The sequence below is a fragment of the Zootoca vivipara genome, chromosome Z1 (assembly GCF_965207765.1).
Source record: "Zootoca vivipara chromosome Z1, rZooViv2.hap1.1, whole genome shotgun sequence".
Classification (NCBI taxonomy): Eukaryota; Metazoa; Chordata; class Lepidosauria; order Squamata; family Lacertidae; genus Zootoca; species Zootoca vivipara.
The window spans coordinates 35,716,925-35,741,879 of record NC_142583.1 but is presented as its reverse complement, the minus strand read 5'-3'; the positions used below and the strand labels follow the sequence as shown (position 1 = coordinate 35,741,879).

At 43.1% G+C, this 24,955-nt stretch overlaps 2 protein-coding genes across 10 annotated transcripts in view; both read left to right on the top strand.

Moving 5' to 3' along the window:
* The window catches only part of TRIM2 (tripartite motif containing 2), a 75,478-nt gene extending 65,942 nt beyond the window's left edge, over positions 1-9,536 (top strand). For all 9 annotated transcript variants that reach the window (XM_088660239.1, XM_088660240.1, XM_035112110.3 and 6 more), the window contains 2 exons: positions 3,479-3,619; positions 5,071-9,536. In XM_088660239.1, coding sequence (XP_088516365.1) covers positions 3,479-3,619; positions 5,071-5,223 — 294 coding nt within the window. In that variant the 3' untranslated portion in view covers positions 5,224-9,536. The remainder of the gene's footprint in view (positions 1-3,478; positions 3,620-5,070) is intronic.
* A 1,844-nt stretch (positions 9,537-11,380) lies between these two features.
* The window catches only part of MND1 (meiotic nuclear divisions 1), a 35,482-nt gene continuing 21,907 nt past the window's right edge, over positions 11,381-24,955 (top strand). The window contains exons 1-4 of the mRNA XM_035113364.3: positions 11,381-11,510; positions 15,729-15,794; positions 19,023-19,080; positions 22,078-22,226. Of these exons, the coding sequence (XP_034969255.1) occupies positions 11,508-11,510; positions 15,729-15,794; positions 19,023-19,080; positions 22,078-22,226 (276 nt within the window). The 5' untranslated portion in view covers positions 11,381-11,507. The remainder of the gene's footprint in view (positions 11,511-15,728; positions 15,795-19,022; positions 19,081-22,077; positions 22,227-24,955) is intronic.

Sequence of the window (24,955 nt, the reverse complement as noted above, 5' to 3'; positions counted from 1 at the left end):
CATGCAAATATAATTATATTGAGAAGCATGGATTGTATTATAAAGTTGTCATGAAGCCAAGCTTTCATGCATACTTATTGTTCTGTTATATATATATAAACAATTAGCTAACAGAAAGAGTTTAATTTTAAATTGCTAGGAAATCAAATCCTCCCCCACATGGGAGGGAGAATGCACTAGGAAATTGGATTCGGGGCTCTTGTTTAAAAATGGGCATTGTTGTTGTTTAGTCATTTAGTCGTGTCCGACTCTTCGTGACCCCATGGACCATAGCACGCCAGGCACTCCTGTCTTCCACTGCCTCCCACAGTTTGGTCAAACTCATGTTCGTAGCTTCGAGAACACTGTCCAACCATCTCATCCTCTGTCGTCCCCTTCTCCTTCTGCCCTCCATCTTTCCCAGCATCAGGGTCTTTTCCAGGGAGTCTTCTCCTCTCACGAGGTGGCCAAAGTATTGGAGCCTCAGCTTCACGATCTGTCCTTCCAGTGAGCGCTCAGGGCTAACTTCCTTCAGAATGGATAGGTTTGATCTTCTTGCAGTCCATGGGACTCTCAAGAGTCTCCTCCAGCACCATAATTCAAAAGCACCAATTCTTCAGCAATCAGCCTTCTTGATGGTCCAGCTCTCACTTCCATACATCACTACTGGGAAAACCATAGCTTTAACTATACGGACCTTTGTCGGCAAGGTGATGTCTCTGCTTTTTAAGATGCTGTCTAGGTTTGTCATTGCTTTGCTCCCAAGAAGCAGGCGTCTTTTAATTTCGTGACTGCTGTCACCATCTGCAGTGATCAAGGAGCCCAGGAAGGTAAAATCTCTCACTGCCTCCATTTCTTCCCCTTCTGTTTGCCAGGAGGTGATGGGACCAGTGGCCATGATCTTGGTTTTTTTGATGTTGAGCTTCAGACCATATTTTGCGTTCTCCTCTTTCACCCTCATTAAAAGGTTCTTTAATTCCTCCTCACTTTCTGCCATCAAGGTTGTGTCATCTGCATATCTGAGGTTGTTGATATTTCTTCCGGCAATCTTAATTCCGGTTTGGGATTCATCTAGTCCGGCCTTTCACATGATGAATTCTGCAGGAATAAGCAGGGAGACAATATACAACCTTGTTGTACTCCTTTCCCAATTTTGAACCAATCAGTTGTTCCATATCCAGTTCTAACTGTAGCTTATTGTCCCACATAGAGATTTCTCATGACATCAATTCTGTAATACTGGGCATCACACACTTTCAATTTTTGGAATTGAAAAAAAATGTTTGCATGATGGGACTTCTAGTTTCTCTTCCCACCCTCCAGGCCCCCCAACAAATCTGTTCTGTAGGACACCCAAACCCCCCAGAACAGATGTTGGGAGCATACAGAGGACTGTTGGAAAGAGGAGAATAAGGAGAAACTGCGCAAATGGGTGTGTAATGCTAACCATGGTTTAGCACTATGGACATGAGTTGGAGTGAGCATGAGTGAGACTTTGGCTTGTATGCCCACCCTCTTCATATGCAGCTGGAAGGAGGACTTTGGCAGCATTTAGTGCATGAGTAGGCAAACTAAGGCCCGGAGGCCAGATCCAGCCCAATCGCCTTCTAAATCTGGCCTGCTAACGGTCTGGGAATCAGCGTGTTTTTACATGAGTAGAATGTGTCCTTTTACTTAAAATGCATCTCTGTTTTTTTTTGTGGGGCATAGGAATTTGTTCATTATTTTTTTCAAAATATAGTCCGGCCCCCCACAAGGTTTGAGGGACAGTGGACAGGCCCCCTGCTGAAAAAGTTTGCTGACCCCTGATTTAGTGCAACTTTCCCTAAATTGGGTTGCCACCCCCAAGCCCTCCTAAGGATGGATCTAAAGCAAGCTAAAGCAACGGTCAGACAATGATTCATTGATATCGAAAGACAACAGGTCTGCTCAAGATGCCCTGGATACAGAACTGGAGAAATTGAGAGATACATAACTGCCCCGGCACCTTACCTCTCCTTTCTCCTGTCAAAAAACGCAAGAAGGGCTTTTACACTTGCCAGAAGCACGGCATTGCCCACGCCTGTGCTGGAGGGGCTTTACAAAAAAATCCCATATGCCCAAAGACTCTGCGTATTCCCACTAGGGGAAATAGGAAGCCCTGAGCACTTGTTCTTCAGATGCCCCCTATATGAAGAAGCTCGAAGGGAGATCCTGGACCCCATACTGGTGAGCTTAGCAAGCCTCCCGGAAAAGCAATTATACAACCTGCTCTTGCTAGGCAAAGACCTGAAGATAACCAGGGCGGTCGCCAGATTCTGTGCCCAAATATGCAGACTCAGACTTTCTTCCCAGCCCGTCTGAATTTTTCCTCAATGGCACCCCGAGCGAGCTAGGCTCAGCTTTCTGCAGCCACTATTTTAAGGGTTAAACTTTTAGCATGGTTATATAATTAATAATTTACTTTTAAATCTTGTTCAAAGCGTCATATACGTTACGCTCCCGGAAACTGCTCTTTCAAAGGGATCCATTTTCTTTTTCTTTTTCTTTTATTTTACTTCTAAGAGCTGGTCCTCGACCGTAATAATAAATAAATTAAAATTAAATTAAAATTGGGTTGCCATTGTGTGCAAACCAAAAATAGTGGTTTATAACTAATTCTGGCCTGTTTCAAAACAAGCCAGTTACAAACTCTGCTCCTTTGAAGCTGGCTTCTTAAATTAACCTGGGTGCTCCTCACCCTCGATGAATCACCATCTTTGGTTTGCTTGCAATGATAAGATTAGGAGAAAGTGAAAGTCAGTTCTGATGGAAACCCACTCTCCCAGCCACACAAAAGGAGGGGAGGGGAGAATGCATGAGCTTGAGTCACTATGGCTTATTCCAGCTTGTGTCTGCAATACCAAACAATGGCTTACTGCTACATGTGACCTGGTCCAGAGATGTGCAGTGCAATCCTAAATGTGTTTGCAATAGGATACTGTTGCAGAAGAACAAGAAATGGTTATTATTTTTGTGTGAGAATAATTTCTTCTTGCAAGCAAATCATGAACTGTAACCAGGGTTTGTTTTTGGCTTACCACACGTGCTTTGTTTGGGAGAGATAAGCAATGAGTCTGGGTTCACACTTAACACGAAGCCACCATGGCTTAGCTCCCATTAGCACAGCAACAGTAGACTTAAGACCCTTGTTTGTTCAGCTAAGCCATTGTGTGTCAGCAACTTAGGATGGCTTTAATATTTTAGGCTTTAAAAAACATCAACTTGCTGGTACCTTCTTGCACAGATTGCTATAATTTTCTTCTGCAGACAGTACTGTCATTTTGGGTTGGTTTAACTATACTTTTGTCTATGACATAGTTTCTTCCTCTTGCCTCAGAAAGGAAATTTTTGTCTTCCATTAAGTTTTGATTTATACGTCTGAGGATGATAACTATTCAGTTTTGGCTTTAGGCTCTTAACCTTCACCATCAAGTACTATATAATTTGTGTCTTGATTTTTATTTATTTATTTATTCAGGTATTTAACCAGGAAGGTGAATTCATGTTGAAATTTGGATCTAATGGAGAAGGGAATGGACAGTTCAACGCTCCAACAGGAGTAGCTGTAGATTCTAATGGAAATATTATTGTAGCAGACTGGGGGAACAGTCGAATACAGGTGAACAAGTGATTTTTTAAGTCAGTTGGTTCAGTATGATGTATGTTGTTTGGATGGGGATGTTTCCTCATCTTCGGGTCCAAGCATCCCATCTCCAAAATGTTCAACTACAACACAGTCTCTTGCATATTTAAAAATGAAATAAGAGTCCCATTGACTTTCCAACTTGGTCTTACTCTGAGATAAGCATTGTGCCTTATTGTGCTTGGGAGAGAAAATATCAATGAGTAATGGAGTAGCTGTGTAGTTAAGGGAAGGGGAACTTGTGTCTCTTCAGCAGGTAAGAAGCCTATGTCAGGATTAAAGGTGTGCCCATGTTAGGATCTAAACACATCCTTCTGAGAGGAATGGAAACCTTTTGTTTGAGGGGCAAACCCCAATGCATTGTCCAAATGCATGATTATATTACCCTTTATTTCCCCTTGTACCCAATAAAAGGATTCACACACAAGATCTGAATTAAAGAGTGATTTACTACATGGAAAAATAAAACAGAAAACATAAGGGGAATGCCAGCCTGTATGTTAGGAAAGAATTCTAAAATAAACCTCTAAGTCTTAACAAGCATAACCTGAGTCCAGGTTCTTATTTCTAAGAACCCCAAGCCTCTAAACCAGGGGCGGAGCAAGCGGGGGGCGGTGGTCCGCCCTGGTTATTGCCCTGGAGGGTGTGTCACTCGGGGCCGCACCTTCGCTCCTCGCCTCTGCATGGCAGCCTCTAGAAAAAAAGAAGAAAAAGCTGCAGGTGTGCCGGCCCCGCAATTGGCGCCTGAGCCTGGACACTCCGTTTAGAAGTCACGGGGGGGGGAGATCCCCCTCTACCTAGCACCAATGTAGAGGGGATCACACACCCCTGCGACTTCAAAACGGAGCCTAAACGGAGCGCCCAGGCTCCAGGCTCTGTCTCTGATGCCCACCAGTCTGGTGGCTCTTAAAGGCAGGTCTGAGAGTTTTCTATGGGTGCTGACAGCCGTTCAGGTAACCTGTTCCCAAAATGTTTGGGGCTATGAAGAGCAATGCTAGTGCTTTAAATTGAGCCTGAAAATGATTAGAAAGTATTGGTGTTTCTATGCTCTGAGCCTAGGTCCCAGCAAGCATCCTTGCAGCTGCATTCGTATTATTATTATTATTATTATTATTATTATTAGTAGTAGTAGTAGTAGTAGTAGTAGTATTTCCCATCCATCTGGCTGGGTTTCCCCAGCCACTCTGAGTGCCTGTGAACTATCTTTCAATACAGCCTCTTGCACATTAAATTATGTCAGTCTAGTCTGGGTGTGACCGTGGCAGGCTTTCAGCAGATAGGTTCGTAGCTGGTGACTTTGCCACCTTAGATAATTCTATTTACTTCATGTGAATCTGTGCGGCTGCCTGCATTTATGCATATTAGCTTCTAGGTGTCCACAGTTCACAGTCTTTGGCTGACACATGCTCTCTTTGACTTTTTCACAGGTTTTTGATGGGAGTGGATCCTTTTTATCCTATATTAACACATCCGCCGATCCACTTTATGGTCCCCAAGGTTTGGCCCTTACTTCAGATGGCCATGTTGTAGTTGCAGACTCTGGCAATCACTGCTTCAAAGTCTATCGGTACTTACAGTAACAGCTGCGGCGGCTCATGCTCAAGAAGTTACTAGCCTCTGAGGGCCAACGTAGATCTTTTTTGTGTGTAGGATGTCTACTTCTTAAATATTTCAATTTTAATACTGAAGGAGTCTCCAGTTTTTGTTTTTGTTTTAATTTCCAAACCTACCTTGTTTACATAGGACTTGCACCTCATACGTTACGCACTGAACTGATTATAAGGATTAATAAAAAAGACCCTCTTCCCTCCCCACCGAATTAAGAGACAATGGGATACTAGACATGTGAACTGCGGCTTGTAGATCAGGCGTTCATGTAATTGATTGGGGGGGGGGGTTCTGAAGGAGGGGAAAGAATTTTAAAAGCAACATGATCTAAAGCGTTTATTTAACATGTGAATGGGAGCACTTGTTTAAAGCTTCCAAAATTTGAAAATTGTTACTGTAGAGCATTATTTAACCCAGCAGGAAGTCTGGGAGTCTTCTAGATCGCATAGCCCTAGTAAGTATTACACTTGTAACATTCTTCAGTCTTAGTAACTGTAATGAGTAGTTTCTTTTAGTAAAGAGATATGGTTAGCCCTTCCTGTCAGACCTAACACAGCTTAACTTCTAGCACTACAAAAATCAATGCAAACTTCTTGCCCCATGTGGGATTGATGTACATGTTTATCAATTTTCCTACTGCTCAGTGTGTGTTGTAGGGATTTTTCCGGAAACCTGAAACTTCTAAAAAGCTATGGAAATATATTCCAATAGGGATAGCTTATTTCTGGCACTTCATAAAATCAGTTTCCTATTAGCGCTGTACTGATACATTAGGAAGTTAATTGCCATTATGTCAACCTCGCTTAGCTTCGCACCTGACACCCGTGTTTCAGACATGTTCTTGCTATGGTTTATGAAAGTGATCTGCTTTGTTCCAATTGCCCATTTTCACATAGGATAATAAGCCACACATGTACCACATCTGAGGGCCTGCCTTGTGCAACCAAAGGAAGTTTGGTGGTTGACAGTTTTTTTTGTTTGTTTGTTTCATTTTGGGTAAAACCAAGGGTTACCAAAGCAGATGTGCATTTGTTTGAATTCCAGAAAGACTGAGCATCAGAATTAATTGAACAAGTCTTGGAATATCCTTATGAGTGCGAGAGTGTTTTACAGAGGGATTTCAAAAACTGTTCATGACTTCCTCCATCATATGCGCCTGTAGTGTGGGGAACAAAAGAACAAGGAGCATAAATGTAGGGTGATAACAAACAGGAATGCGCATAACCCTGGGTATGACAGAATGTTCTGAAAGGGTCTATTTCCCTCTCTTCCCCTTCCCACATACAAGTCTTGCAACTTATAATTATCAGATTCACCTCAGTGCTTGCAATGTGTTTCCTCCTTTTGCTTAAGTTATTTCCATCAAATACACTTTTGCCTACGTTGTTCCATCAAGTGAGAAGAAAAATACATTTGATAGCAGTGTGGGGTCACGAATTGCCTCCGGCCTTACAAAAGAAGATTCCTGATGGTGTGGTTCGTGAATCCCAAATTTTGCATTTTTCTTCTTGATCTTTAGTTTGACCTGTCAGGGTGGAATCTTAATATCAGCCAGCCTGAACTTTTGGGGTGGGTAGAGCCTTAAAACATTTAAATAATGAGTACAGTACAATGAGAAGACTTGCAAAAACAAAGATTATTACCTACTTTGCCCACAATACAGTAGCTAAAAAGTTGGTTGTTTTAAACTAAGGAATAGATAAGCACTGTTTAAAGGCTTTTACTCCTTCTCACTGTTATAAAATAAACATCTTAAATGAGTAATGTTAAGAATCTAAATTTATGGTTCCTGGATTAATATTTTTGAGTGTCTGCAAAGGCAATAGACAGACACTGCATGGTGTTATTCTCGGACACTGAACCATCTTGAAATCTATTTAAATTCTTTGTGAAAAGGGATATCCTATTTACGATTTTATATGTATTCATTAAGCCATGCAAGCAAAAATAAAACAAAAAAACCTTAAGCTATCTCATAATTGTTATTGAACTTTTAATATAAAGGAACTCACAAACTGTTAAGTATGTTATTACTATAGACGTAGTTCACGACATGTTTTCAAACCAATCTGGCTTAAAATTTTAGATGCTTATGCTTTTATAAACATGTTCTTGTGACAAAAGGAAATATTCACTTGAATGTTACTGTTCTTAGTTCGGCAATTTCTTAAACTGGATTAGGAGCACAACTGTCCATCATGCTACCGTCTCACTTCTAGTGAAGATCTGTGCTCGCATCTCAATGGAATTTTTGTAGGAGCCCTTCCCAGTGAATTGTATTAGGGAAGCATCCAAACTTAAATTGTTATAAATTCACACTTGGAGACCATTTCATGCATGCGGACATTGTCCTTCAAATGCTTTCCTAAAGTAATTGTTTCTTAATCCTAGTAAATAATACCCTAGTAACGTTGTATGTACTATCAACTCAGATTTTAATTATTGCTTATTTCCTTTACAACATAGCTAACACGTGTTAAGGGTAATGTGGCCTTTCCCTCAATATCTAACTTTTTAATTTTATTTTAAAGATCCTGGTTCTTCCTTGATGAATTGTTAAGATTTATAATCTGTTGGTGATGCACACTATTTACAAACTGGTGCTAGTCTGGAGCATTGTTGAATTTCATATTTTTGCCAGATGATATTTTGAACGCTTAGCAACATCAGCTAGCTGAGCGAGGGGCAAAATGAGCGCTTGAAAATTAGCTAGCAATAATCAAAAATGTTTCTTGCTCACCAATTTCCAGTTGTTCGCAATTGTTGCCCTTTACCTGGTTAGCTGATCGAGGAAATGAAAAAATAACCATTGTATAAATGTAACTTCTTTTTTTTAAAGTCATTTTTGGGGGGCCGGGCAAACATTTGCCAGAATTACAGAGTTTGCAAAGGCCTGTGGCTCTGCTGATATTGTTGGACTCTTAACTTCAATCCACCCCATGGGCCAGTGATGATGGGATCTGTATTGCAACATATGGAGGGCCACATGTTCCCAATCCCTGATCTAAGGCATGCATATTCGACCCACCCCCCCACTTACACTGCCAAACCCACAGCCTAGGACACATCTGCACTACAGACCTAAAATGGATTGGTAGTAAAAGGTTGCCCCATGGTGGTTTTTCTGTTTGTTTGTTTGTTTTATTCTGGTTTATGTTTTCAGTGTCCATCTTCTGTCAAGTGGTGCCCAAAGGTAGATTAATAAGTAGTAAATGCACCACGAGCAGAGCAAGTGCATGTGTTTATGAAGGTAAACACTTGCTAAAAATAAGCCTACACATGTCAGTTCATTTTTCAATAAACTCGCAAACTGTACATTGAATGATTTTTTTAAACTGTAAAAAAAAAAAGGAAAACTGATAAATACTAGTAAAGTTTTTACACTGATTTAAAGTTTCAGCAAAGTAGTAAGAAAAATGTTGTCTATTGTTGTTGTCCTTCATAAACATTACAGGGCTTTCAACTTTACAGCTGATTTTTTTTTCTTTGATGACTAAGGATCTAGTGTTGCCATAATGAAAACAAGTGCCCATTAAGTTATGCTTGTTGTGTGAGGAAATGAATTTTTTTAATTTTTTTTAAATGGATGACAGTAAGAAACAAAATGTTAATGTCCATTGAAAATGCTGTTGAAGATGAACTGTGAGCAATGATTTTCAAGGTCTGTGTTTGGAGAATGTATGGAAGATGTTTGTATTTAGCATAGGATGATTCCAAAATGGTGGTAGTTTCCGATGAATGTACCACGCTTAAGTGGATGTTTGTGAGCAACACAGCCTTAACCCTGGTGGTTTGCTTTCTTGCTTTATGACATGGGAATGTTCCATAATGTGCATCGTGTATTGTAATCTCCCTGCGCTAGAAACGGAATTGTTTAATAGGTTGTACCTTTCCAGTCCTTGGAGTGAACGACTCTTTTTGTACATTCCAGCTTTGTAAGCCAGTTTCATATGTTTTGTTTAAAGAATGCTATAAAGTCTTGCACTCTCTGAAAACGATGTTGAAGTATCTTAAGTCAGTTTTTCTTTCTTTCCCACCACAGCCATGCACCCTCTCTTGTTGAGAAGAAATATAAACTATGCCTAGTTAAGGCTGAGGATGAAAGGTGTTCATTGAAGAGTGTTTGTGTGTAGGTTTAGCTTTGTGTATGCCATGGTATTTTTATGCTTTATCTTACAGAGAAAGCTGAAAAGAAAATACCTTGTGTTGGAACAATAGGAAAATTCAGTCAAATGTGTATCCTTTATCATGCACAAACCCCAGAAATAAAAATAAATGAATAATGTGTGTTTCTTTCTTTCTTTCTTTTATACAATGTTGTATTGATATATATATATATATATATATATATATATATATATATATATATATATATGACATGTTTTGTTGAGCACTTCTTGTTAATAGGGTAGAAGAAGAATATATACTGAAGAATAAAATTTTATAACACATATACTGTACAAAGAAGCAGAGGGAAAAGCTTTCTAATGAACATTAGGTTGTCTCCACACATACACCCAAGGCCTCATAGAGGGTGTGCTAAGACCCAGCCTTCAGGCCCTCTGATATCCACATGTTCAGCATGAAATCTGAAATAGGAGCTGTGAACTGGCTGAGAAATTCTGCTACCAGTGCACCTACTGGAGGTTTATATACATAGGAATTAAAGTAAGTAGCTCAGTTTTCTTTATAAGGGAGTAAAGTAGCACTTGAGACTTTTAAGGATTACTTTGTTGGTTTACTAATGTACAGTAGTGGAAACAGACTTTTATGCTGTGTACATAGCACTATTGCTAATTCTGACAAAAATTAATAATAATAATAATAATAATAATAATAATAATAATAATAATAATAATTTATTATTTATACCCCGCCCATCTGGCTGGGTTTCCCCAGCCACTCTGGGCGGCTTCCAACAGAAAAATAAAACACAGTGATCTATTAAACATTAAAAGCCTCCCTAAACAGGGCTGCCTTCAGATGTCTTCTAAAAGTCTGGTGGTAGTTTTTCTCTTTGACATCTGATGGGAGGGCGTTCCACAGAGCGGGCGCCACTACCAAGAAGGCCCTCTGCCTGGTTCCCTGCAACTTGGCTTCTTGCAGTGAGAGAACCGCCAGAAGGCCCTCGGTACTGGACCTCAGTGTCCGGGCAGAACGATAGAGGTGGAGAGGCTTCGATTTCTCCAAATGCAGAAAGAAAAACCTGCATGATTTGTGGTAGCGAGGGACTGACTGCATTTGCGCTTTTAAGATTGCTGTTTCGAGGTTTTATTTACAGTGAAGTGGTATACAAATGTCTTTAAATAAAAGAAGCACCACATCCTTTAAGAGGTTCTCGTGTGAATTAACTGTGTTTCATAATCTTTGCAGGTAGACATACTACTTATGCGGGATTGCATTGGAGGCATAGCAGAATACTGCAGATAGGTTTTCTCGCTCTTGTCAGATGTACAGTAAGGAGCAGGGAGAAACTCCGTGCGAAAAAGTGCTGCGGAACATAGACTTTGGGGAGGGAAAGGTTAGATTAGAGACCCGGAAGCCAGCTGGAGCGTGGTCCTTTTCCAGACTGAAAACGCACTACTGTTTTATCTTGCTGCGCGTTTGTTCAATGACAAATGAACGAGAGAGAGAGAGATATCCTCTTTCCAATTTTGTTCCTTGTTTCAGACGTCTATATTGTGGGATTATTGATAACTTTATTTAGACAGCTACCTAACTCACTGTGCGACTTGGAAGATACTGTCATAGCTGCCAAGTTTTCCCTTTTCTCGCGAGGAAGCCTATTCAGCATAAGGGAAAATCCCTTAAAAAAAGGGATAACTTGGCAGCTATGGATACTGTGCTCCAAAGGCGGCCATAAAAACGTAGTAACAAATAAAGAGCAAATCAACAATGGGGGGGAACCCCAAACCCTCCACGGAAAACAAGCAAGCAAACGTATCTGCAGTCCCAACCCAGCAACTGAGATGCCAAGAGCTTGGCCTCAGCGACGTCCATTTTGGGAGGGCGGGGGATTAAGGGAAGCCGGTGAAAACGTTCCCGGAAGTGTGCTCTCTGGCGGGCGCCTCTCCCACTCTTCTCCCTCCTAGCTCTATGGAGTTACAAAGGGCAGGGTCGGCTCGGCGGGGCTGCAGTACCACCTTAAAGGCGCCAGGTGGCGGTAGCGTACCAGGGAGGGAGGGGGCGGAGCAGCGTCGGCGTCTCTTCCCCCTCAAACTCAAATTCCCGCCATCCGGGGAGGGAAGGAAGAGACATGGTAAGCTATCGCCGCCGCCGCCTCTTGGGCTCTCCGCACTCTTGCCGGTTCCCTGTGCGGCGGGGGTGCAGGGGCTGAGGGCGGGTTCAGGTTGCCGTGGAGCGGGTGGAATGCGCTGCTCGCGGGGTTGGCACAGCAAGGAGGGGGCGACCCTTTAAAGTAGCTCTCCTGCTCCCTTTCTTTATATGAGAGCCCAGCTGCCTCAGAAAAAAAGGCCCTCCACATTAATAGACTTCTCTCCCATATATATCCCGCCCTTCTTCCGAGGCAGCCCCCCGAACTACCTTCCATGTTGTCCTCTCAACAACCCTGCGAGGTAGGCTAGGGCCGAAAGTGACAGTGAATTGCGTCATCGTGCCCGCGGTCAGAATGAGGGTGGGGTGACGTCTCTCTGAAGACAGGCATTGATTTTGATGGGAGATAAGCAAACATTAGCTAAATAAACGGGCAAAACAGGTGTCCTTTCTGTAGCTGTATTCAGCAGTGTGCCACTGAGGCATTCATAGTGGTTTATACCAGAGAAGGGGGTTCCCCAAAGAGGGGTCTGGGGACCACCAGAAGTCAGTGAGTTTCATTCGGAGGGACCCGAATGTGGCTTTGTGGCTGGAAGACTGCTCATCCAAGGCGTGAAATGTTTATATGGATTTCTAATGGTATTTTCACAGGTTCTTTTATTTATTGTATATTAGTGTGTTGCAATTTGAGTTCTATGGAATAAAGTATAAAAAAACTAAAAACTGAACAGCATCTAGCATAACACATTGCAGTTGTTGCAACAGACAGAAATATTATGAAGTAGTCTGCCAAGACCCTCAACGTTTTTCAACTGGTCTGTGGGGAAGTTTGGGAATCACTGTACTAAACCACCCGCACTATGTCCCACTATAGTTTGTAGAACTTCATAGGAGAAGTACAAATGACTCAAACCCTAACCTAGTTTGTCCCTTCTCATCCTGGTTATAGCACTCATTCCCAGCTCAAGGTCACACAGTGAGCTTCATTGCTGTTCAGGTCTCTGAGCCTGGGTCCCTCCAGCTGTTATTTAACATTGCAGCATTATTTTCCTCAGTGGACAGCCAGTTGTTTCTGGGAGGCCACATTGAGATTTGAAGTTGTATGAAGTGTGCATGCACACGAAAGCTCATACCAAAATAAAAACTTAGTTGGTCATTAAGGTGCTACTGGAGGAATTTTTTTATTTTGTTTCGACTCAGACCAACACGGCTACCTACCTGTATATTCTACAGTTTAAGTCCAATACTCTAACTGTAACACCATTCTTCTCTTATCTCTCTCTTACATATACATGACCTATATTTTGCTACACTACAGTTGCATTCTTATGACTGCCAGATCAGGCCAATGGCCCATGTAGTCCAACATCCTGTTCTCACACTGGCCTGCCAGATGCTTGTGGGAAGCCTGCGCACTGAACATGAGCGCAACAGCACTCTGCCCACCTGCAGTTCCCATCACCTGTATACGGAGGCATAATGCCTCTGACAGTGGGGGTAAAACATAGTATAATGAATTATGTTAGTTCTAATGAACCTAGCATGGCTAAGATGCTTGTCTTTTGATCATGATGCCATGCTTGGGCTACCAATTTTCCTTTCTATATGTCAGCTTTAACAGCTGCATGAAAGTTCAGAAGCAGAACAGTTTGTAGCCCATAGAGGTTCAGTGATAGAAAAGGATGAAGAGTGTCTAAATTTTATCAGTTGTGCAGTTGTTGAGTGCAGGGGAACAGTACCAGAAGGAAAGATGGGAACCCATAAGGTGTGAAATGAAGAACACTTGTATATCTTTACTTCTTAAGTGTCCTGGATGATGAGTTATTCAGGGTGATTTAAAGATAATATAATTCACGTTAAGTTTTTGAGATTGGGAGTGGGCTAAATATTTAACCCCCCCCCCAATCTGCTTGCATACTAGTGAAAGGCAGCAAGCTCCTGGTCTTTGTGCATGGACTATAGCATAAGTTTGAATGACCAGTTGTTCATTTCCCCATAGCCTTTGATTGTAAGTCACATACTCAACAAGTAAGTTTCAATGAAAAGGAAGACACACAGGAACATGTGGGAAGCTGACTTACAATATCAGCGTCCTATATGATAAACTTTATTTCTTATTCTGGTTTGCAAGTAGTAGGCTTTCATGCACTTAACTAGTAGAGATGCAGCTGCTTATCCACATTGCAGTGCCATGAACCTGCAGGAAATAACATGCAGACTAGCACCGCTCAGTAAATGAAATGAGGGGTTAAAAACCTCTGTTTGACTTGAACAGGTCAGTTACCACAATCTCTCTTCAGTCCTGCTGCTGGCAGCTCTGCTGAAGTTCTCATGCTGCTGAGTTTTTAACACATATAACACCTGTTGCTTCTCACACATTCTGAGAACCACAAGTAGAACCACGCTGGGTTAAAAAGCATGTAGATGTCAGCATTTCAAGGCAAGTATAATAGAACTCTCTGCAGGACAGAAACTTAATATGGCATCTTGTCACTGCTTTGGGTTGAAAACCCACGTCCTGGCATGTTTACCTAACTTGCTTCCCCAAGAGATTGAAATGATTTTTTTCCACACTGTGGCTTGAGCCTTTTTTATGTAATATGTCTCCCAAGTGCATTTTATTTTTTTTGTTATGCTCCCCGGATATACACATATAACAGAGCATGTGTCCCAGCCCTTTAATAATAATGTGTCCCAGCCCTTTAATAATAATTTGCCTGGTAGCCACAGGCAACTAGGAATTTTGTGCAGGTGAGTGAATTGGCTGGTGGAAGAGGGGTAGATCTCTCTTCATAGCTTCTCCTCCAGTCCACTTGGTTTCTGTGAATTAAGTAAACTCAGCTATGTGTTTTCTCCAAGCCTGTTTAAGAAAAAGCTTCCCCCCTCCCTTAAAATAAAATTTTAAAAAAGCCTAGGCCATTATTTTGTGTTTCCATGCTGGTCACAGAGAAGAGATTCCACCTACTCTGCAGCCAGTATGGAAACAGACTATACAAGCTCTTTCAGGGCTATGGTTTCTTTTGTTTGCAGGCAAGTATATTGTGGTCTCATTTACAAGGCCACTGTGACAGACATTTATATATTACTGAGGATGTTGCTGCTGCTGCTTGGGGGACGGGGACGGGGACAGCCCTCTTGCTGTGTGAATGGCTGTTACTGCTGTTGCTGCTTCCTTAAAAATATGCATCCCATTATTGGAAATGAGCCATGCATACCCTCTTTCCCCTATTTTAAGACGTAGTCATAAAATAAGCTGTAGCAGGATTTTTAGGCATTCAGGGAATATAAGACATTCCCTGAAAATAAGCCATAGTGGTTTTTTTTTTGAGGAAAAATAAATACATGTATAAGACGGTGTCTTATTTTAGGAGAAACACGGTAGCAACCCTGTGCATGCTTAATTTGGAATATATCCAACTGAAGGAAGTGTGACTTCTAAGGAGACATGTGTAGATACAAAAGTATCAAGTAATCAAAATGTATTGATTACAGTATTCTGGGAAGTCTCAGATTTTCCTATTGTATGCCATCTCTTGGCATGGCATAGATGAGAGAGGCAAGGGAAGAGAGGCTTGGAGTAAGCAAACAATTACTTCTATGGTAGTTTACTTAAAAAGAAGAAGCTTATATTGCAAGTAGTGTTAGTCATTGTTTTAAATGTTGTTACTCATCCTAAATGTGCTGCCTGCCAATATTCTGAATGTGGGTCATCATGCTTGTCTTGTCTTAATAGTTCTTGTCTTAATAGTTCATAGACTACATAGGCCAAAATCAATATAATCTAATACCAATTAAAGTCTTAATGCACTTAGGTTGTCAGACCCACACTAGGTGTAACACCATGACCTCATAACGTATCATGCCACCCTTCTTTCCCATCTTTTAATGCCGCACCATTTATGAGCTTCTTAATCCTTCCAGCAGAGATTTATCCAATTCACTCATTTGGATTCAAGCCAAGATGGAAGGTTCTTGCATAGCAGGCTTATAACTACTATAACCCAAAGAGGTCTACTAAAACACTACTTTCAGTCCATATGGGAGGCATAGGAAGTTAATGTGTGTACTGAGCAGTTCGATTGTTGTTCTTTATTTATCTTTCTTTTGTATTTATATTCTGTTCACTGCTTTGGGGGCCTTTGAGCCAAAGCTATATAAACAGAGTAAATAAACAGCAACATAACATTTTTTTCTCCCTATTCAGTCAAAGAAAAGGGGGCTGAGTGTTGAAGAGAAGAGAACACGGATGATGGAAATATTTTTTGAAACAGTAAGTAATACTTTGTTGTTGTAGGTAACATTATGACTGTTTTCACAGTGAGCATGTATTGACCCAGAATTGAAACATGCAGTTGCCAAATGTGTGTGGCACTGGCCCAGAATTGATTGCTGCGAACGGAATGCTTGTGCCAGAAGCCCCCATAATGTCAGAAAGGATGTGTACTACAATGGGGTGTACTCTCAGCTTGCACAGAGATCTGGCTGTACCAAAACCAGCATAAGAGCCTTTGACTTGCATTCTCCTTCTGGTATGGTGAGCACCTATTGAAGTTGGCTACCTGTGTGGTTGACAACCAGGACTGCATTAATTCAAGCAGGGATGTTTAAAACCCCACACATTCTTGGACTACAGCTCCCATCATCCCCAGCCATTGGCCATGCTGACACGCTGGTGGGAATTGGAGTACAGCAACATTTTGAAGGGATGCAGCTTTTCCATTCTTTCTTTAAAGTAAGATGTTCCAAGATGTTTTCAGAAATCAGTGTGTATGGCGCTCTGAATTGCATAAACCTAAAGGACCCCTAGACGTTTAAGTCCAGTCAAAGGCAACTATGGGGTGTGGCGCTAATCTTACTTTTTAGACCAAGGGAGTCGGCGTTTGTCCACAGACAGCTGTCTGGGTAATGTGGCCAGCATGATTAAACCACTTCTGGCATAACAGAGCACCACAACGGAAGCCAGAGGGCACGGAAATGCCATTTACCTTCCTGCTGCAGCAGTACCTATTTGTCTACTTGCACTGGCATGCTTTGAACTGCTAGGTTGGCAGAACCTAGCATTGGCTAGTACCACATGAAGAACAGGGGTTAAAAAAAACAGTGTTCTCCCACTTCTGTAGCTAGGAATATTGGTGTGAGTGGGCTAAGAGTATACTTGGAACAGGTTGTATAAATTATAAATCCCTGTTCTCCTATGGGAGGAAACAGGACAGACAGAGGTGAAGCACTTGTAATGCATGTAATCATAAGAGAGAGAGCAGAGGTAGCTTCTATAGGTCAGCTGCAGTTTCAGTGTGGTTTCTACACTTTACTGCAAGAAAGGGAAGGCTGTGACTCCCCTGATGTTGTTTGACTCACATTCTCATCCTTTAAATTTAAGTACTGTGCTATATATTTTGATTGAATGTAACCCATCATAGGACCCATGAGATTTTGTTAAATTTGCAGAAACCCTGGGCTTAGGTAATTGGAAGAATAGTTTACAAGCCTGTAGAGAAGTAAAAACAAAAAATCCAAAATGCAGAGATGTCTTCATGCTTGAGACTTTTATGTGTGTGTGTGTGTGTGTGTGTGTGTGTGTGTGTGTGTACCGTGTTTCCCCCTTTTTAAGACACCGTCTTATTCTTTTTTTTACTCAAAAAAACCCACGGTGTCTTATTTTCAGGGGATGTCTTGTACCTTAAGGCCTCCTCGGAGGGGCCAGGCAGCTGGCTCGGGGTGCTGCTGGGCGCTCTGTGCGGTGCTGCTGCAGCAGCCGGTTCCAAGCACCAAGGCAGCAGGCTGCTGGCTCAGTGCTCCGCCTGGTGCTGCTGGGCGCTCCGCTCTGCAGCTGCCGGTTCCGGTGGCGAGGTGGCAGGCAAAAAAAAGGAAGAAGAAGAGGCCAGGCCGCTCCGCTCCCTCCAGCGCTGCAGGGTGCTCCGAGCGATTGGTGCTGCGGAGCGCTCTGCTGTGCAGCTGCCGTTTCCGGTGGCGGGGCGGCAGGCAAAAAAGGAAAAAAAAGAGGCCAGACCGCTGCGCTCTGCCCGGCGCTGCAGGGCGTTTCGAGCGCTCGGCGCTGCGGAGCGCTCCGCTCTGCAGCCGCCGGTTCCGGTGGCGGGGCGGCCGGCAAAAAAAAAAAATTAAAGAGGCCAGGCCGCTGCGCTCCGCCTGGCGCTGCAGGGCGTTCTGAGCGCTCGGCGCTGCGGAGCACTCCGCTCTGCAGCCGCCGGTTCCGGTGGCGGGGCGGCCGGCAAAAAAAAAATTAAAGAGGCCAGGCCGCCTGGCGCAGCAGGGCGTTCTGAGCGCTCGGCGCTGCGGAGCGCTCCGCTCTGCAGCCGCCGGTTCCGGTGGCGGGGCGGCCGGCAAAAAAAAAATTAAAGAGGCCAGGCCGCCTGGCGCTGCAGGGCGTTCTGAGCGCTCGGCGCTGTGGAGCGCTCCGCTCTGCAGCCGCCGGTTCCGGTGGCGGGGCGGCCGGCAAAAAAAAAATTAAAGAGGCCAGGCCGCTGTGCTCCGCCTGGCGCTGCAGGGCGTTCCGAGCGCTCGGCGCTGCGGAGCGCTCCGCTCTGCAGCTGCCGGTTTCGGTGGCAGGGCGGCAGGCAAAAAAGAAAAAAAAAGAGGCCAAGCCACTGCGCTCTGCCCGGCACTGCGGATCGCTCTGCTCTGCAGCCGCCGGTTCTGGTGGCGGGGCGGCAGGCTGCCTCGGGCAGGCAAAAAAAAAAAGAGAGGCCAGGCTGCTGGCGCGGGCGCTCCAGGCGCTCCCTGCTGCAGCAGCAGCCGGTTCCAGGCCCCTCTGGCTGGCTGGGTCCCGCTGGCTGGCTGGGGCGCTCGACGGTCTCGTTCTACACGGCATGGAGGTATGCCTTATTTTCGGGGGGTGTCTTATGTTTCACTAATGCTAAAAAACGCTGCCATGGCTTACTTTCTGACTACGTATTAAAAAAGGGGAAACACGGTATGTATAAAATTTACTGTTTCCAATTTGCCCAGTAGCAAGTGTAGATGGGAGTTTAGCACTTGTCTTGATCACAAATAAGTAAGGTGGTTTTAGATCACATCCACACCATACATTTAAACTACTGTACATTAATACCGCTTTAACAGTCATGTCTTCTTCTAGGAGGCCTGGTAACTTTAATTTACCCTCAAAGAACTACATTTCCAATAACCCTTGACAAACTACAGTTCTCAAGATTCTTTGGGGGAAAGCTATAACTGCTAAAATGGTATGAGAGTGCTTTCAATGTATGGTACGGTACAGAATATGACCTTAGATAATTCCTACCGTAGGAGCTTCTGTTGCTCCCAGAAAGGCACAGGTAGGAAATTAATCAGAAGGATAACCAGTTCCCATATGTGAAAGCAGTAATGTGGTGCAGTAACTTATGTAAGCTGCAAAGAGCTCCACTGAGTCATAAATGTTACTCTTAAAACCACAAGCCCTTAGATTAATTGAAGGAATTTCAGAGTCACTGTGTGATTATGGATGATGTGTATGTTATTTTTATTTTATTTGTGACAGAAAGATGTATTCCAACTAAAAGACATTGAGAAAATTGCTCCAAAAGAGAAAGGAATCAGTGAGTACCTAGACTTACTTCCCACCAACTTTTTACTCATAACAGCAAACAGTTTTGCAAGGGTATCACATCCTGTTCATGCATAAATGTTAAGAACGTGATCTAAATAGCAGTATTGTAAGGAACTATATGAGTGCTGTGCTCTTCATGGTGTAGGTGAGGGGTAGGGAACTGGATCTGACCACCAGGCAGATCCTTACTTCTCCCTTCCACCCCCTGCCCCATGGGCCAAGTTTGGCAGGTAGATGGGGGTGCCCACATATCAATCACCTGTTGTCACAATCACACCAGGGAACCCATTTTTGTCTTGGTGTCAATCAGCTGGTTATTGGGATTTGCACAGCACCATATATGGAGTTACGCAAGCCTTGACACTTGCCTGGTTGTCGGTCGGTGCTTGCAGAAAGCTATGCACAGGTATTTGCAGGAGTTGCCAATCGGCTAGTCTGTGGTGCTTGCAGACTCCATTTGGCCCAACCACTTATTTGCATGCCTCACACCTGATGTGGGTGTGGCTTGGCTAGAGCAGCCTGATGGACCAAATGGAGAGACCCAGTGGACTGAATTAGGCCTGCAAGCTGGATATTCCCCATAGTTGCTGTAGGCTGATAAGGGAGGGACAAGGGAGAAGCAAAACATACTGACCTTGTTGTTGGTGTGGAATTTCTACACACATATAACACTTCTTATTAGGCGCTCTGCTGACAATGCTCATTCCATCAAAATGAAGCCTCTTGCTCCATAATTAATATATAATTGAAATGCTAAAAATGGGCTGTGGGGGAAGAGAGTTGTTTTCTTCTTTGGCCAGACAAGTGATTATGGTTTTTTTTTTATAAAAGGTGAATGCTTAATTTTGGGGGGTTCTGTAGCCCATTTTAGGAATTCAAAGTATGTTGCATATACTGTAATTGTTTCTGACATACCTGCCAAAGAGACCAGTTCTATTCCCTGTGTCCCTCTGCAATATGTCAGCTGTGGTTATGTCATCTGTGTGCCAGATTTGGGCAGCAGGGGGGCATAGAGAGGCAATTTCAGCAATGCTTAAACAAGTCTTAAATTTGTTTACAAATTTTCTGTACTCCGAACAACATCTAAATCAGGGGTTGCATGGCCAGTAGTCAGAGATGATGGGAATTGTATGCCAACAACATTTCAAGAGCCAGGGATTCCCTATACCTGCTCTAGATATGATGAGTTGTATCCAATTGACATTATTAGAAATTACTAACGTAGAATCATTCATTTTAGTGGGCTACCCTGGGTACAACTTGATTCGCTACACTAAATAACTTTTATTTGGGCTGATTTTTGAGACTAGAGCTAAGTTTCCTGTGCCCAAGACTTTGTGTGCATTTCCTTTTGACTAGCTTATTTTAGAAATTGTAATGAGCTGTGAGATTTAAGATGGCAAGGGCTAGATACCCAAATAAATAAAACTTGCATCATGCTACTATTCAGAATTATCTTGGAACAGGTAGGATATAAAAACAATACCCCTTCCAGTTTAATTTAATAAATAATAATAATAATAATAATAATAATAATAATAATAATAATAATATCATGACCTCGCAACGATGACTGTTGCATAAATTCAATAAGTCCCTTGGAAACCCTTACAGACGTGGCCTCTTGACATCTTCCAAGATAATAATCCCCACTCACATTATAAAGAGCTCATAACCCATCTACTCTCAGCAGCCAGAAGCATCATAGCCAGACTCGAGAGACCTGCCAGGAGTAAACATGGACCAATGGTATCAAATAGTATAGGAAACAGCCTTAGTAGAAGAAAAATTAACCAATAAACTGAAACTGACATGGGGACAAATAGAAGAAGACACCTTCACCCTGGTTGGGTTCCCGTTTATCACATACATAGCCCAACAAGACAACAACAATAATCTGCTGACAGCATACAAATCAATATGTCTAGCCCAGGGGTCAGCAAACCTTTTTAGCAGGGGTCCGGTCCACTGTCCCTCAGACCTTGTGGGGGGCCGGACTATATTTTGAAAAAATATATATGAAGACATTCCTATGCCCCACAAATAACCCAGAGATGCATTTTAAATAAGAGGACACATTCTACTCATGTAAAAACATGCTGATTCCCGGACCACCCGCGGGCCGGATTTAGAAGGAGATTGGGCCGCATCTGGCCCCCGGGCCTTAGTTTGAGGACCCCTGGTCTAGCCTGACCCAAAAACCCATACACTCACACACATAAACAAATCTCACTACGGCCAACCGAAGACAACCAAGCACACAACCAAGCACACCCCAATCTTTCTTACCACCAAGCAAATATAACAGGTGAATAGAAAGAGAACACACACATGTGACGCTGACACAGAACCCCACACATACACTAAGTAGAAAAATAGAAGCATTGCCACCCCACCCCACCCTATGCTCCACCCCCCTCTTTCCACCTCTTTCCTTCCCATCCTAAATACTGCATGCAATACCAATGTCTCGCAACAAATGTTAGTGATCTATAGAAAACACAACTTGAAAAAAGGGACAATGCACATATTTTTGTAGACTAAGAAATCTTGAATAAAAATTTATTTTTATTTTAAAAAAAGAAGCGGCCTCTTGGTACTTACAGTAGCATACCCTACAGAACCACCCTCAATTATTCCACTAGAGTAGAGTCTTGTGTCAATCCTCTGAGGAGTATGTCACATCTTCCCATCACATGACAACTTTCATGCCGTGTGGCAGAGATTCTCTTAGAAGTGCAATATGAACTTCCTGGGTCAGCCCAGCATCCTGTTCTCACAGTTCCCAGCCCATGGGAAGCTCAAGAGTAGGGCCTGTACTTGCTCATGCTCAGCAAGCCTAATTTAATCCATACTGTTCTGCAGTGACTGGCAGAATTTGCCTAAGTACCATACTTGTAGTATTTTTTTGTATGATTTCAGAATTAGCCAGAATTCTCAATGTCCAGTAATGGACATTCTAATGCAGTGTTTGTGTCCTTGACAGCTGCTATGTCGGTGAAGGAGGTCTTACAGAGCTTAGTCGATGATAGTATGGTGGACACGGACAGGATTGGGACTTCAAATTATTTTTGGGCTTTTCCAAGTAAAGCTCTTCATGCAAGAAAGCGTAAACTGGAGGAACTGCAGAATCAGGTAATTCAAGGTTTATAACCTACTTGCCATCCACCACACATGGATGGAGGGATGCCAGAAGGCCAGCATACTCTCAAGTAACATTCCTCCCCCCCTCTTCTATTCTCGCATAAGTTAATAAACCAACATGGTGGTGGTTGTAAACCTGGCCTGTTACATAATTTGAAGCCACTGGCCTTTTTTCTCAAATATTTATTCATCACAACTACAGTGGTGCCTTGCTTAACGAATGCCCTGTAAGACGAATTTTTCGCTAGACTAATGGATTTTGCGATCGGAGGTTGCCTCGCAAGACGACGAGGTTTTCTATGGCCGCTGCTTCGTCTTGTGAAGCGTGGCCATAGAAAAACAAACCTCCGACTGCAAAGTCCAGCGTGCAGCTAAAAATTGCCAGGGCTTTTTGCCGCCTGCCTTCCCCTTGGCTTGGGGAAGGCAGGCGGCAAAACACCCCCGCACCGCTGCACTTCGGCTCCGGGGTTCAGAGCCGAAGTGCAGCGGTGCGGGGGCTGCAAAGGCAAGCAGCTGTGTGCCAGGCGGCTGGGGGAAAGCAGCCCCCGCACTGCCTCCGTCCCCCAGAGCCGAAGTGCAGCGGTGCGGGGGCTTTTCGCTTTCCAGGGGACGGAGCCAAAGTGAGGCAGTGTGAAAGCCCCCGCACAGCCGTGGGCTTTTTGCCGCCTGCCTTCCCCTTGGCTTGGGGAAGCAACCCTTTCTCTTCCTTCATTCCTCTCCCCCTGCCACCGACAGCAAGGAGAGCTGCGGGGCTGTTGCCGCCTGTCTGTCTGCCTTCCAGGGAGCCAAGCGAGCAAGCGCCGCCACTGCCGCCAGTCCCCCGGAGCCCATAGGAACGCATTAATTAATTTTTAATGCGTTCCTATGGGAAACGGTGCCTCACAAGACAAATTTTTCATTGGATGAATTGACCGTCGGAACGAATTAAATTCGTCTAGCGAGGCACCACTGTATTTATAATCTGTTCTTTAGGCCACAAAGACTTTCAGAATGTCTCTGCATGTAACCTAGTGCTTTGGCCCTAGGCATCTGTTTCGAGCTGTATGCTTAATAGATAGCACTTAAAATATTTACTGCGCATAATAATCGTTTTGCATCCAAGATGTTTAAATTCTAGATTATGACCTCAGCATTCATAGCCTTAACTATGATTAACTTAGATGCAGACATAGTTCAGGGCAGCAGGGCATGGGGTGGAGGAATAATCCAATGTATGGTCTCCTTTCAAGAAACAGAGTTTGTGCCCTAGGGAAGGGTGGAGGAAATACACAACCCCATGGTCTGTTCTTGATTTCTTTACTACTGTGAAGGAACAACAATGTGTTCCATCTATGCTGACCCTTCTACAGAATTAGTTGATTCTTTAATAAAATAATTATTAAATTGAAATATTCCTCTCTCTGGGAAATGATCTCAGACTCGTATTTTCCCCTGTCGTGGATAGTGTGCCATCCAATCAAGCACTGATAGCCTAAGCCAAATTACTTTGGTAATTACAACGCACCACTACCACAGGAATCTAGTGAAAAATATACAGGGATGTATTGGTTCCTTTAAGGAAATGAAATTCTAAGATTCATATGAAATGAATGCATGCAGTTAATTTTTCAGTGAATGAATGCCCTGTAGAATGGGGCATTTTAAGTGCTTGCTCAAACTACTTCCTAACAACTTAGAAATCTCTTGTAACTTCAGAAATGGGGGGGGGGGAATCTGATTTTTTTCTTTGCTATATGTTAACAGCTGTTCATTGTACTGTCTGTGGCAAAATGAGGAAAGGTCACAGGAAGGCGAGGATCTGTTTAGTGCTCTGAATTTGGAGGAAAATATGCTTGGGGGAGGGTCTTTCTTCTTGTTCTCTGTGAGTGAAGGAAGAGACCACCATCCTGTAGCCTACAATTATTCCACTCTCCAGTCTTCTTTTACAGGATTATTGGATACGAAAAGTTTGGTGGTGGTTGTTTGATTAAATGGTAAGCTTTAGTTGGCTAATTGTTAAAAAGTGGCAGATTTAAATTCAACTGATTGAATTTGATGAAGGTGTTGCCATGTTTGCTGTAGGGTGTTTTTTGCTGCAAATCTTTGAGCTTTACATCCCATAAAACCTACCCTGATCATGACTGCACCAAGAAAGAGATGTTGGGATCATGGCGGCTGCTCAATGAAAATGTCAATGTAGTGTGTAGCCACTGTAACAAAAGAAAAAAAATTCCACGAATGTTGAAATATATACAGGGCAGACAAATGAAAGATTCGGGACAGGCAAAAGAAAGCACTTCTTCAGACAGTGCAAAGTTAACGTATGGCATCCAATCCCGTCTGATGTACCGATGGCCACCAACTTGGATGGCTTTAAAAATGTATCGGACAAGTTCAGAGAAGATAAGGCAAGCCATGATCGCTGTGTACTGCATCCAGTTTTGGAAGCCGTATGACTGAATACCAGGAACCGGGGAAGAAAAATGAGGAGGGTACTATGGTGTTGGTGTCATGTTTGTGGCTTCCTGTAGACCAGGGGTTCCCAACAAAATTTTCTCGAGGACCCCTCATCGAGCCGCTATTGTGACAAGGACCCCCATTAGTTCCTAATCCTAAAATTAAAAAGTGAGAGCCAAATTAAGAGTCTTTTTATATTTTATATTTATACGTTTTTTACAGTTCTTCCTCTTCATCTGTAGGCCTTTGTCGTTTTAACGAACCACTTTTTAACCAACGGTCCA